A 13,216-nucleotide genomic window follows, 5' to 3' on the forward strand; every position below is an offset into this window, starting at 1 on the left:
ATTCTGCTTTCCAGGTCAAACTTTTACACTTAAAACCGAGTCAGTATAAAAAAATCATGGTGTTTTACAGTACTGTGCAAAAATCTTGCATCAATCCTCAAAATGGGAACTAGGTGTGTTGTGGCCATTTTTGTTGAATGTTTATAAAATGCAATTTGTATTCATTTTTGTTTTTTCTTTAAAGGTGTAAGAATATTCTGACCTGGTTTTGTTATGTAAATTTGTAATTAATTTTATTGGAGAAGCTTTTGGAAAGTGATTGGTTTATTAGCTTATGGACCCTCCCATTAATCAAGAGATTAAGAGCACCCTGGATGGGTGTGGTAAAGAGGTTTTTCGTTTTTTGTTTGCCAAATGTCAGATGGGAAGACGGGAGGGTTAGAAAATGATTTTTTGACCACTTTTGAAGTTGTTAAAGCAAATTAAGTTAACTTTCGTTTAATTTTAAGTTTTAAGAAGTTATTTGGCTGATTTTTGTTTATAATTTTCCACGAAATAAACGGCATATGATTTTTAAGCAATGGAGTCAGAAGTGCGTTCTAAAACAAACCTCCCGTTGCCACCCACGGCCTTTTCTTGGACTTTTTTGGTGTTTGGAACGTAAAAGGCCGCGACAAGGTGCAACAGTTTTTTTTTAAACTTAAACACAAATACATGGAAATACACTCTATACAGCAAAGGGTTTGTACACTTCTAACAAGCTTGAAAGTCAATATCTGTATGACCACCTTTATTCTTCAGCATTGCCTTAGCTCTCTTAACCAAGCCTTCTTGTAGTTAAGTCATCTTCAGGAATAGTTCTCCAATCTGGACATTCAAAGCTCTTCTTCTCCATCAAGATGATCTCACACTGTCTAGGTCTGTGCTCCAATCTATGATTGGTTTTGTTGTTGTTGTTGTTTTTGATACTCTGACAGTGTGTTTCACATCATTTTCATACTGGAAATGGTGGCTCAAAATGTGACGGTACTTTTCTATGTTCATAATTACATAAATTGTCAAAGGTTCCCACTGGCACTGGTTAAAATCTATCCTCAAACCATCACAGAGCATCTACTGTGTTTTACAGATGGCTGTAGACCTCTTTACTGATTCCACTGTGCATATTGATGACATTTAGTGATACTGATTTCATTTGGATTCATTAATCCATAAAACCTGTTGTCACTTACTAAATTGAGTAGTTTGGCATAGATTAGCCTTTTCCCACCTGTTTTCCTTTCTTAACAAAGGCTGCTTGAGAGCCAATCTTACACTGAGATCATTTCTGATTAACCTTTAGTGAACAGTGGATGGATCACCTGAAGAGCCTGAGGTCAGGTCTTTGGTGGGTTTTCTCCCTTATTTCTTAAGTTCAGGATTTTCAGGTACTGTTCATGTGTCGTAGATAGTTGGTTGACCTGTCACTTCTTCTTTAGTCCACCATTTGTCCAGGTTCATTCAGTTAGGTTTATTTTAAAAAAAAAATCATTGGTCAGTGTTAACTGGCAAACAAAATGAACAAAAATATTCGTCTGAAAATTGTCAGGCACAAGGACAGGACTGAATGGGTGAAAAAGCAAAGAAAAACTTTGAAAGAGCATCAGAAAGCCTGGGGAATTATTGCTCAAAACATTTCAAATTTATTTTTTTTAAAATTAAGAATCATATGGTATGATTGATTTAAAGGTCTTAATTGAGCCAATGTTGGTTTGGTAAAAAGGCTTTATGTTTGATCTGTTAAAAATATGTTAATGTTAACCTGAAATTAGTTAAAAGAGACAGAAAAATGTGACATTCTTCTTGGTTTCTGTCCTACGTTGTTTTCTTTTTGTTTATTTTAAAATGTTGAACTTGCCACCAGCTGAACTGAAACAACTGGATTATTATACTAATCTTTACTGCATGTTTTTTCTCAGGTGAAATGTCACATGTTAATCTGAACAATTATCAATTGGTGATTTAATTTGAATTGAAGTCTATTATACTGTTTTCTTTTTAGTTATAATAAATTTTTACATAAAGATATTTGAACATTGTTTTATTCTTTTCCTTATTATCTATTTGTTCATTTAACATTTGGTTTTTGATTGTTTAGGCACTAGCTTAAGCTCAGCATCTTCCAATTACAGCCAGGGGTCAGTGTCGTCTCTGTAACTGTGTGTTCACATTTTCACAACATTCGAAATAGAGCCTGCAAAGGCTGAAGTGTCATACTGGGGAAAGATCAGGGGTCACCAGGCAACACATTTGAATTATAAAATCGACAAATTTTGTTGCCTGTGACTGAATTTCTCTCTTCAATAAAAGAGTTTTTGTGACATGGGAGGAAAGATGGGAAGAAGCAAAAATACACACTCGTGCAGTTTTGTCTGTCAGAATGAAGTGACACCTTAAAGGCTGTTTAAATATACAAGTACTGTAGATTTATTGAACCATGCATGCAATAAAACTATATACACACACAGTTATTGTATCAGAGAACAGAATTGTCAGGATTTGCAAGAGGCCCAAAAATGTGCCAATTTAAAAAACAAATTCATAACCTGACCTTGTTTACGAAGCACAGATTCACACAGATTCTTTTGCAATATGTGTGCAGCTGTGTGTATTGTCCCTGTTACGACCCGGCTCAAAAGCCGCAACATAAAAAAAAGGAGATGAATAACAGAGTGTGGGTGAGAAGAGGTTTCATCCTAAAATGGAAAACCAGGTTGGCTAAAATGGCTGGTGCCACCAAGGCAAAGACTAGTGCACTGCCGGAAAGCTTGCCTCAGGTATGCTTTTATCCACACCTGACTAGGTGTGGCCAATTAGCACCAGCTGAAAACACTGAGACGATTAAAAGCTGCAGAGGGACGTAACATCCCTCACAATCACGTATTTCACTAACACTTCCCATTGTACACAAACACAGCTGCATTCATCTCACAACTGCAGTGTCCTCTGAGACGGCGAGCAACGACCTCACTGACAGAGGGCTGTTCCAGTGTGGCACAGATCCAGAAGAGCTTTTAGTTGGCTTATAAAGAAACAGGTCAGTTTGTACTGCCTGGGGCTTTATGGAGCAGTGCATTTCTTTTTAAACATAGAAACCGAGGGACTGCATAGAAGACCAAAAATAAGTAGACAAGAAACATGTAGGCCAATAAAATAATTATTAAAGCCACTGAGTGAAGACATGACGAATAAATTAAAATCTTTTGAAAGTCTCCATGTTAAATTGTATTTTAACACTGGAAATCAGTTTGTATTACACTGATAAAACTCTGCTCATGTAGCTTCCTTCCTTTCCACTTTAACCCACACTGACTGCTCCTCCTTTCGTGGCCATGCAGCGCAGCCAGCATGCTTGACAGTCCAGTGAAGGTCATCGGAGGATCTCACTGTACAGAGCAGGGAGAAGCTCTTGCATGTTATATTATTAATAGCCTGCATGTATGGCACACCCTAACTATGACATGGCATTATGACTATTAACTTGGTCATTCTTACATTTTGGAATAACTTAGAAATTGACCCTTCATCCCATATCTTTAAATAATCACGTAAGAATAATAAAAAACAGTAGTAAAGCATCAAAAGAAGCAGGGTAAATCCTTTACCCCATTAATATTTATTGAGCCAGACATAGCCAACAGTGCTGGTTTAAAATGGTCTAAAATGGAGGAAAGAAAAGAAAGTGGAGTGAAGGGAAAATACATACATTCAAAGAATTTGTTAAAAACAGTGAGTTATAAAAACAGAACAGACACCTGCATACAACCCCCCCGTCTTACTGGTTGGCTTCTGTAAGAAGAGACAGTCTGAAATTCAAGAGAAAGAATTTCACACTTGGCAGTCCAACTTGAACTAAGAATTGTTATGTGGTAGAGCCAAGGAGACAGTGCTCTGGTTTATGTTAAGAACAACTTTTAAGTGTCTGAAGACATATTCGCTTAAGACAAACCAAGCATATCTGAATTTCTGAGTGTTCTTTGCTATCATACTCAAGAATCAATATGGTTATGGCATTTATATTTTAAAAATTGCTGAGCTTTGCTGAGCAATACCACGGATTTAAATCTGTGGTATTGTTGTGGTTTAAATCAGCTTTTTACGTACTTCTGTTATTTCAGAGTCAATGCTGTTCAGGTCTGAAGGCTGTGTATTTAAAACACACTGATTTTCAAATGCTTTAATCGTGGAAAGAAACCATCTGAAATCATCTCTAGTGTATTCAAGAAAGTGGGATCAGTAAATTCTGAACTAAAGAAATCACTTTATGTGATTGGGGGTTCAGTAAAACTACGTTCAACTGGTTGGACTGTAACCCTGCAGGTCATTCCCCATCCAGAGCACATGAATATACTTCACAGGGGAACATAAATATAACAGCTGACTAACCATTTGAGACTGTTGATTTGAAGGCTTTGTTCAGTCTAGGCAGTCTAAATATGTTAAGAGCCTGAAATTGTTTCCAGATTAGACTGGTGACTCAGTGTTAAGACACCAGCCTTACAGGAGCTCAAACAACAGTTTAATGGTGGCTGAAGTGTTTAGCTATTTGACAAATACTGATACTCACAGCAGGTGAGTATAGAGGCTCATGTAGAGACAGAAAGATCTGAAATGAGTTATCTATAAGAAGAGCTTAAGTCAAGGGTGTCCAACTCCAGGCCTCAAGGGCTGGTGTCCTGCAGGTTTTAGATGTGTCCTTGATCCACCACAGCTGATTTAAATGGCTAAATCACCTCCTCAACATGTCTTGAAGTTTTCCCAGAGGCCTGGTAATAAACTAATTGATTCAGGTGTGTTTTAACCCAGGGTGATATCTAAAACCTGCAGGACACTAGCCCTTGAGGCCTGGAGTTGGACACCCCTGGCTTAAGTGGTGTCACTTGCAAGCCTTGTATCTAAATAAAGGATTAGCCTTAACAATAAAAGGTACTCCAACCCCCAGCTGGCATGTTAGCACAAGTGAGGGAGTGTGCTCCAAAATTGTGCATGTTGTAAAATGTATCTCATTTATTTGCAAAAGGTTTAACTTAAAGATAATTTTTCCTTCCACTTTTACTACATGTCTACATCAATGTAAACCTAGAGTCTGTGCAGTATGAATACATCTTCTGGTAAATTTGGGTCAAGGAGGCAAAGGTTTCCCTTTTGAAATAGAAGACAACAGAAATCACGTGACTTAGAGCTGGGCAGAGTCCTATTGATCTCATTTTCAGTGGGTCAAAGAAGGTATTGCTTAAATATGATGAACATGATGTTAACTCTGCAAAGGTTCAATACCCAAGCCAACATTAAGTAATAATCACTTTGGACTGACATGAGCTATCCAAATGTAAATGTCTATGAAATGTGAACTGTACAAGTGGATGGAGCAAAGCAAGTTCTCGTGATTGTAAGATTGGAATTTGAGCTTTTTGATGGCTTCCTTTCCAATCACATTAAACTCTGTGCTAATGAGAATAATTGTTTTAAATCTTTTGTGAGCAATTTTTCTGCATGACTTACTTTGAGTTTGATTTGACAATTAAATGAGCACTTAAAATCTAATTAAATGACTGAAGGGGGGGCATTGCTTCTGTACTGCATTTTAAATTTCAGTGCTTACATATAATTTCATACTGTTAGATTATTTCACAAAACATCAATTCTGCTGCACAGAATAGGTAACTAACAGGACTGCATTTTGGCCTGTATTATAGGCAGATTGGTCACCATCCACAATTCCTAGACCAGAAGATCAAAAACATTTCTTTCCAGATAGAGCAGAGTCACCTTCAGCTCACTGCTGAATTGAGCTGACAAGCTGGCATGAAAATATCCCCGCTAACGATGCTTTCCACTGCATGAGACACCTCTGTGCCAGCTGGACTCAAAACAAGGTCAGTCTTTGCCAATGGTTCCAAAAAAAGAAAAAAAAGAAAAAAAAGAAAAAAGAAAATGGGTGGTCTGAAAGTTGAAAGGTTTTTTTTTTGTGCAATAACTTCAAAAACCAACTGCATCTGGTTTGGTCTGTTGCAACTGCTGTAAATGATTAGCAGACAGCAAAACATATCCTCATATGTTAGCTCTTTGTTAAAATAAATAAAATAGTGTTCTTCAAATGTAGTGCTTAAGGCACTATTTTCTTAAATGTGTATTAAAGCATTTAAAGAGTTTTGAATAAATTTACATGCTTAAGAAACATTCAGGAATGAGATTTAAGATTTGTTTATTTAATAACTATCTCCACAATAACCAACATTAAGTAGCATCATCACAATATTTCATATCAGGATACAATGATAGAATCTGAGACACAAAGGCTATATACACTACACGATTAAGAACCAAATGATGAACCAGATAACTAGTGAATAATTTTCTCTTAAGTAGCTAATCAAATTATTCAAAAGACACGTTTGATGCATTACAACACAGTAGAAAATCATTTTCACAAGGCACATTTATTAACAACAATGGGACTGTCTTGCATGCAAATAGTCCCATGAGATAAAAGCAGCATTGAAGTTACAACCATCAGTTTAGTGGTAAACGCATTAAGAGTACCTGATGTAACAACGATCGTACGTAACAATTATTGCTGTATTTATTGCTTTAGTAAAATTTAATTATGTGCATTTATCCTTATAGACAGGCATATTCAAGCAGCATATGGACAGTAATCTCTTCATTTACGCTTGCATTAAATCATCCTGTTAAGGAGGAGTAGTTTGCATAATCAGTGGTATTGTAAAAGGGGAATCAAGCCATCTTGTGTAATGGTTCAGTGTTTTGATCAAAATATTTCCCAGTCCCTGAAAACGCATACCTAATTACTGGCTATTAGAAGGTCCCATCAGAGGTTTTATAAGAGCTAGTCTGTCAGGGAATTGTGTTGCTGGAAGTTTCCGTCACCTGTATACTGCATCTAGGTTTATACTAGAATAAATCTGGTTGAAATTTCATGCTTCCAAGTCTTATATTAGTAAAATGATGTTTAAATGATTTAAAACTGCAGAAGTCAAAGCCATTCTCGGGGGAACTGGCATGTGGGAAACAAAGACACCGCAAGGCTCAAGTTTGACGTTTTTGCTTGTACAAATAATAAGAAAAAAAAAAAAGTTCAAGAGCATTTCACTTCAATAGACTAATGAATTTAACACTAAAAGATCATTTATTGTTTTTGCTATAAAATTGGAAATTTGCAATCTGTATCAAGTAGAAACAGTTGCTTTCAACCAAAATTAGCCCAGTTTGAACCCAAACTTAACTGCCCCAAATTTAATCATAATGTTTTATCAATTTACTGACAAACATAAACACAACTTTACCTGGTCGTGAACACAGTTTGAACGTCTGGTGCACCTGCTAATCTCAAACTGCAGCCTTTTCAACAAATCGTTTACAATAATCCCCACCATTTGTGCACAAGCAGGTCGTCTCCGTAGCCTGTATCCAGGAGGCGGTTTCCACATTCTTCCCAACGGCACACCTCACCCTTGTCCATCACCACAAACTTCCACTCCACGATACTCTCTGCAGGCAGGCTGACAACAGTGGCCCAATTCCCATCCTCGGCTCTCTCGAGCAGGATGCATTTCTTCCAGTTCCCCAGCTCTTGCTGGCTCCCTGTGATGGCCACCTTCTGGTGTGGTGAGTGGGTGAGATAATGGATGCGGAAAGTCACATTGACATTCTGGGACATGGGCTGGACTGCCACAACCTTTTTGCCATTTTCATGAACAGGGGAAAGCGGGATAGCCTGTTTCACATCATTCAAGGACAGAGATGCATCTATACAAGTAGCATCTGTGACAGAAGCACCTGGATGGTCAGCTTCAGTAGAAACTGGCTCAAGTTGTGTGTGGTTTTGGGCAAAAGGAGGGACAGACTGGTTCATCCAGGGAAGAACTTGGTAGTTTCCATCTGTAATCCATTCATTATTGTCCATAGTTGCCTCCATGATACTGATTTCAGTCTTTTCATAGTCCTCTTCCTCCTTCTCTTTCTCTGCCCTTTCCATCTTCTGATTGATTTCAACAACCTTGATATCAGCCTTCATGTCTGTTTTCACTGCGAGCTCATCGGTTAAGCTAGTAACATTGGCTGCCATCTGCTCTATAGCCTGTTCCATCTCTCTATAGTAGCGATCCTCAATTTCATGTCCCAATATGTCTTCATTGGCTGCTAAAGAACTGTCATTAGCCCAGTCAATTTGCTCACCGAGGGTCTGCTGGGAAAAATATGATGGGTAAGATCTGGATATCACATTTGCTAGATCTTCATTCATGGCAGATCGAGCCTCATCATCAAGGAGGCCATTCTGAGCCTCAGTGTGCTCTTTGAACTGTGCATCATCTTTTACTGTGAGAGCCACATTTTCAGTTGGCATTTCATATTCACTGATAACATCTGGCAAATCAGGGCTGACAGTCATGCTTGAAATTCCACTCTCACCACCAAGACCAGAAGATGACCAAGTCGGCTCACTTTGCTCAAAAGACGGCAGTGGAATCTGAAGTACAGGAAGTTTACCGTCTTCAGATGTGACAGGAGCAGCCCCACTGGTGACTCCCAGAGCTTGGGAAATGTCATCTTCATTTATGTTGCTTTGCAGTTGCTGTTGATCTGATGACAAGCTGGAGATTTCCCCAATGCCAGAGATTTGGGCCTTTGCATCATTGGCTACACTGCTAGAATCACCATTATCAGCGTTTTCAGGTTCGATCATATGGTTCAAACAGAGCAGGGTGTGGTCCAGCACTACACTTGAAGGATTACTTTCTTCATCACGTGAGGCAATGTCCTCAGTGGGTACTTCCTCTTTTACATCACTGTCTTGATTGCAGGCAAGCTCACTTTCATTGTTTTGTTCAGCCAATTGTAGCAGGTGACTGTTGAAGTTTATATCCGTTGAATCACTCACATTGTCTTCATCTGCATTTTGTTGAAAGGATAGCATCACCTCATGACACTGGCCCTGTAGCTTGGTTACTTCAACAAACACTGTGGAGCTGATCCCGGCTTGTTGAGAAGTCAGTTGGTCATCTACCAACTCCTCTTCTGCCTCCTCACCACCACTTTTCTTTTCTTCTTCTGGAAAATGGTGATTGTTGCTATAATCAGAGAAATCAGTGACACCTTGAAGATTCTCTTTGAAATAACAGATGGAAGGAACAGGTACGTCTTCAATATGAACAATTGGTTCTTCCAAGTTGGCCGCTGTGCTCTTTGAAATGTCCAGAAGGTTTTCCTCCTCTTGACTGGCCTCCTTATTCGACAATTCCATTTCAGTAGGCACATCATCCTCTTGGCCTTTTTCTTGTAGTACCTAGATGCATAAAATACATACGTTTAATCTTTAGGTCTTAATGTTTTAGTCACACAATAGTTAGAAAAATATGAAGGATTAAAGACCACCACCAAACTAGCATTATGTAATATGTAAACTACATAGAGATACAGAGATTTTATCAAGTCACTCATTTCCCCATTGCAAGTCTTTGCCCTAAACCAGGGGTGGGCAATTCCAGGCCCGAGGGCCGGTGTCCCTGCAGGTTTTAGATGTGTCCTTGAACCAACACAGCTGATTTAAATTGATAAATTAGCTCCTCAACATGTCCTGAAGTTCTCCAGAGGCCTGGTAATGAACTAATTATGCGATTCAGGTGTGTTGACCCAAGGTGAGATCTAAAACCTGCAGGACACCGGCCCTCGGGGCCTGAAATTGCCCACCCCTGCCCTAAACTAACCTCTGAGACTCCACCCAAAGAGCTAAACAATCCAAGCATGAAACATTAGCTAATCATGTGCGGTAAAGCTGTTTATGTTTGCACTCTTGATTAATCCAATAATGAAGCCAGAATGTTTTGAAATGCTTTACAAGCAATGTTTTGGGGCAAAGTCAAAATGTGTGCGCGTTCCCTCCCCGTTTTGTTTTTGTTTAAAATTGCCCGTCATTGGGGAATCTATGCATGTGGTCTTTATGCTCAACCACAGAAAATGCTGGTGAGCTGAGACATTCAGATATGGGCTTTACCGAAGGGAAAAACAAAACCCCAAAACATTCAAAATGACTGCCAAGTCACACCATCACTTTAGCCAAGCTAACCACTTCCCAGCTTTTGACCAATACAGAGCAAAGATAGATTAGATGTAAAGCCATCTAAGCAAAACAGGCATAATTGCATTAAAGCTGAATCAGTGGTTATTTTGCCTTTGGGAACAAATGACTACAAATCCAGAAAAGCTGAAGCAATATTAGTGTTCATGCTGAAGTTGGAGTTTAACTTCTTTAAATCTGTTTGACTTTCACTAAAAAAAAAAAAAAAAATCCTGATTGTTTTCAGACCCCAATAACTCACATTCAGTAAAAACAACCAATAATGGGTTGGTGATAACGTAAGGGTTCAAGACCTTGAACATTATTTCACCACCCACTGGTAGCCAACTTTCATTGTCATTAGCTGCTGGGTTTCTAATCAATGGTGCCTGCTGTTGTTGGGATCTAGACAGAAGGGTAACTGAACAATAGAATACATGTGCCATGGCAAAATTTCACAATCAGTTGTACTCCAAGACAATCATTCATTTACCAAAAGTGAATTTAATTGTGGCAAAATATGCAATTTGTAAAGATAACCGCTTACCTTCAGTTCTTCTTTGTGGCTCTGTATCACCTTATTTTCACCTTCCTCCATAGTGCCATTTGTGCCATCAGTTTCCACATCAATTTCAGCACCTTTGTCTTCCTCCTCTGCATGCAGCTCGGCTACCTGCTGCACTGAAGCACTGTGCTTGTTGTCTTGTACAGAGTCACTTTTGGGTTGACGGTGAGGCGGCGTTTTTTTCTCAGCAGTGAGACGTCGATGCCTGATGTTAAGAGCAGTATCCTCCTCCACATCTAAACAGCCTTCAGCTTTCACAACTATGACATCAGGAGAAAGACACACAAACACGCTGAATATTAAGTTTATTTTGATTTATTTCTAAAATGTACTGAATCTGACTTGCATAATCTAGATCACTTCATACATTTTAGTCAGAGTAGATGAGAAGTGACCCAAATTACAGCACTCTTAAAAATTAAAGTCATTACTAATCACTGGCAGTCATTTTATTAAAATGGTCTATTAATATTTGACAGGATGAGTAGCTTGTACTTGACAAGTTTCTTAACGATCAGACATAAATCAGGCAAGATGATTATTTATTTATGTATTCATTCATTGCTGGAACTTATCAATTTTCCATTCTTCATGAAATAAACACTCTTAAAAGTAATCAGCACAGTTCTTTAGCCATAACCTCTTGCAAAGCCTCAGTCAATTGTATTTCAGTTTGAGTGTTTGTATCAAATGTTAATACGCAGACTTGTTCTAGCTACATTTCTTGTGCCCATTCATTTTGAGATATCATGGTGCTTCAAACAAACACTGAAAGTAATTAAAGACACTTTGCATTGTTCCTGCAGGAACAATTCATATAACAGGCGAGACCTCCAAGGTTGTCATCTTACTTTAAGCTACTAATGCAACAATGTTTGAGGAGCCTTTTTCAATTTTGCAATAATAATAATAATAATAATAATAATAATAAAATAAAAAGTCTGTTTTTGGACATCTGCCTGATATTTTAGAGCTAATCTTTTGCCGTGACTGTGACAAGGCTAGACACCAGTATACTGTGAGCTGTAGTCCATTATGGGCTGCTTAAAGTGTTGTATTTCAGAAAGAAAGGGGAGTACGCTCGGTTTTGACGTCTGTGCGCACGCAGCTTAAGCTGAATCTACCACCAAAGCTACGAAATAATAATATAGATTAAGTTATACGTAAATTCCCGCACTAGTAAACTGCAGCAGCTCGCAGGTTTTAACGTTTCATCCGAATCTGTACCTGTTGAGTCCGCCGTGATGCGCAAAACCTCCGGGCTCGGCTCCGGCTCCTGATCCGGCGGTATAAGCGTCTCCGCTCCGGCGTCCCTGCTGTCACTGTCGGTGCTTGTGGCTCCGGCTGTGGCCTTTCTCCGCTTCCCCCTCACTGTTCGGTAGATGATGAAACCTGCCACCATGGACACCATGGCTATCACGGCCAGAGCCACGGCTGGGCCGTGCCGCCCGATCATACAGAAAAGCGAGGCCAGATCCACGCGTCTCTCCAAACCCACGGTGTTGCTATTTTTCACCGGCATTACAATCTGTAATTAAAAGGAGAAGAAGAATGAGCCGTTCTGCTCTAATATCGGTTTAAAGGCCCTGCTGAATGCTGTCGCTGTTTAAAAACTCACCACGCTCTCCCTTCCACGTTTCAAAGTGTAGTGACCTCTTGAAGCTACCAAGCTGTGAACGGCTGCAGGTGCGAGCTGTTCATTGGCTGATTGGATCACGGGAGCGCAGAATTCATTGATAAAACGCTGACGAACCACTGCACACGTTCATCGCAGCACACTTGAAAACGGACATGACGGGGTGGGCTGATAGGATTTAGTACCACTGGCGGGGACTCAATATTATTTGATGAGACTATGTAGAAAGCCTGGGTCTGTATTTAATAATATTTCTCCTTCATGAGACGTGTACATTTCGGAGGTCAGTGCGTCTTTTTTTAAGACTTATGACAGAAATTGATATAATTAATTGAGCTTTCCTTCATGTCTTCCATATCTGAACGAGGGTCCATGAGCTATATAAAATGAGACCGGTGAAACGTGCAGGCCAACGTTATTAATGTTGTTACACGACATCACCAGTGACCAAAAATAGCCGTGTTCTGTGTAACGTTATAGTTGTTACCTAATGGTAATAAAACCACGAACTGGTACATCAAATAACCGATAAGGTGACTATATATATATATATATATATATATATATATATATATATATATATATATATATATATATAACGTACAAAATTATATAAATATGGTGGTCTATTTAAAAACAAAACAAAAAACAACGTTATTATATTTAAAAAAACTAGAGTAGCAGCTACACCTAGTGGAGAAATGGAGAAATGACCTGAAACTACAGGAAACCTGGATATTTTTTCTGCCGTCGCCTATGGGTTCATATTTTGTGAAATATGTGAAATATGAATCCAAGAAATACTAATTTCTTACATTTTTATCCACTTTTGCCAAACCGTTTTTAACTTGTGCTTAAGCATATATTCAATCCAAATTGTTATAACATTTTATTTTCAAGTCAAAATGAAAGAAAGATTTCATTAAATTGATCTTTCATTTGATTTGCAGTAATTGAG

General features: G+C 38.7%; 1 protein-coding gene across 1 annotated transcript; it reads right to left on the reverse strand.

Moving 5' to 3' along the window:
- Positions 1-6,192: 6,192 nt before the first annotated feature.
- stbd1 (starch binding domain 1) lies at positions 6,193-12,419 on the reverse strand. The gene is made up of 4 exons (XM_085413579.1): positions 12,241-12,419; positions 11,850-12,150; positions 10,605-10,882; positions 6,193-9,286 (listed from the first exon to the last, which is right to left on the reverse strand). Exons 2-4 carry the CDS (start codon positions 12,142-12,144, stop codon positions 7,358-7,360), a joined length of 2,502 nt encoding a protein of 833 aa, XP_085269705.1. The 5' UTR covers positions 12,145-12,150; positions 12,241-12,419; the 3' UTR covers positions 6,193-7,357.
- Between the last annotated feature and the right edge of the window lie 797 nt (positions 12,420-13,216).

Source organism: Rhamphochromis longiceps, linkage group LG7 (assembly GCF_057381845.1).
Source record: "Rhamphochromis longiceps isolate RC_006_pf linkage group LG7, R_longiceps_female_GT1.1, whole genome shotgun sequence".
Classification (NCBI taxonomy): Eukaryota; Metazoa; Chordata; class Actinopteri; order Cichliformes; family Cichlidae; genus Rhamphochromis; species Rhamphochromis longiceps.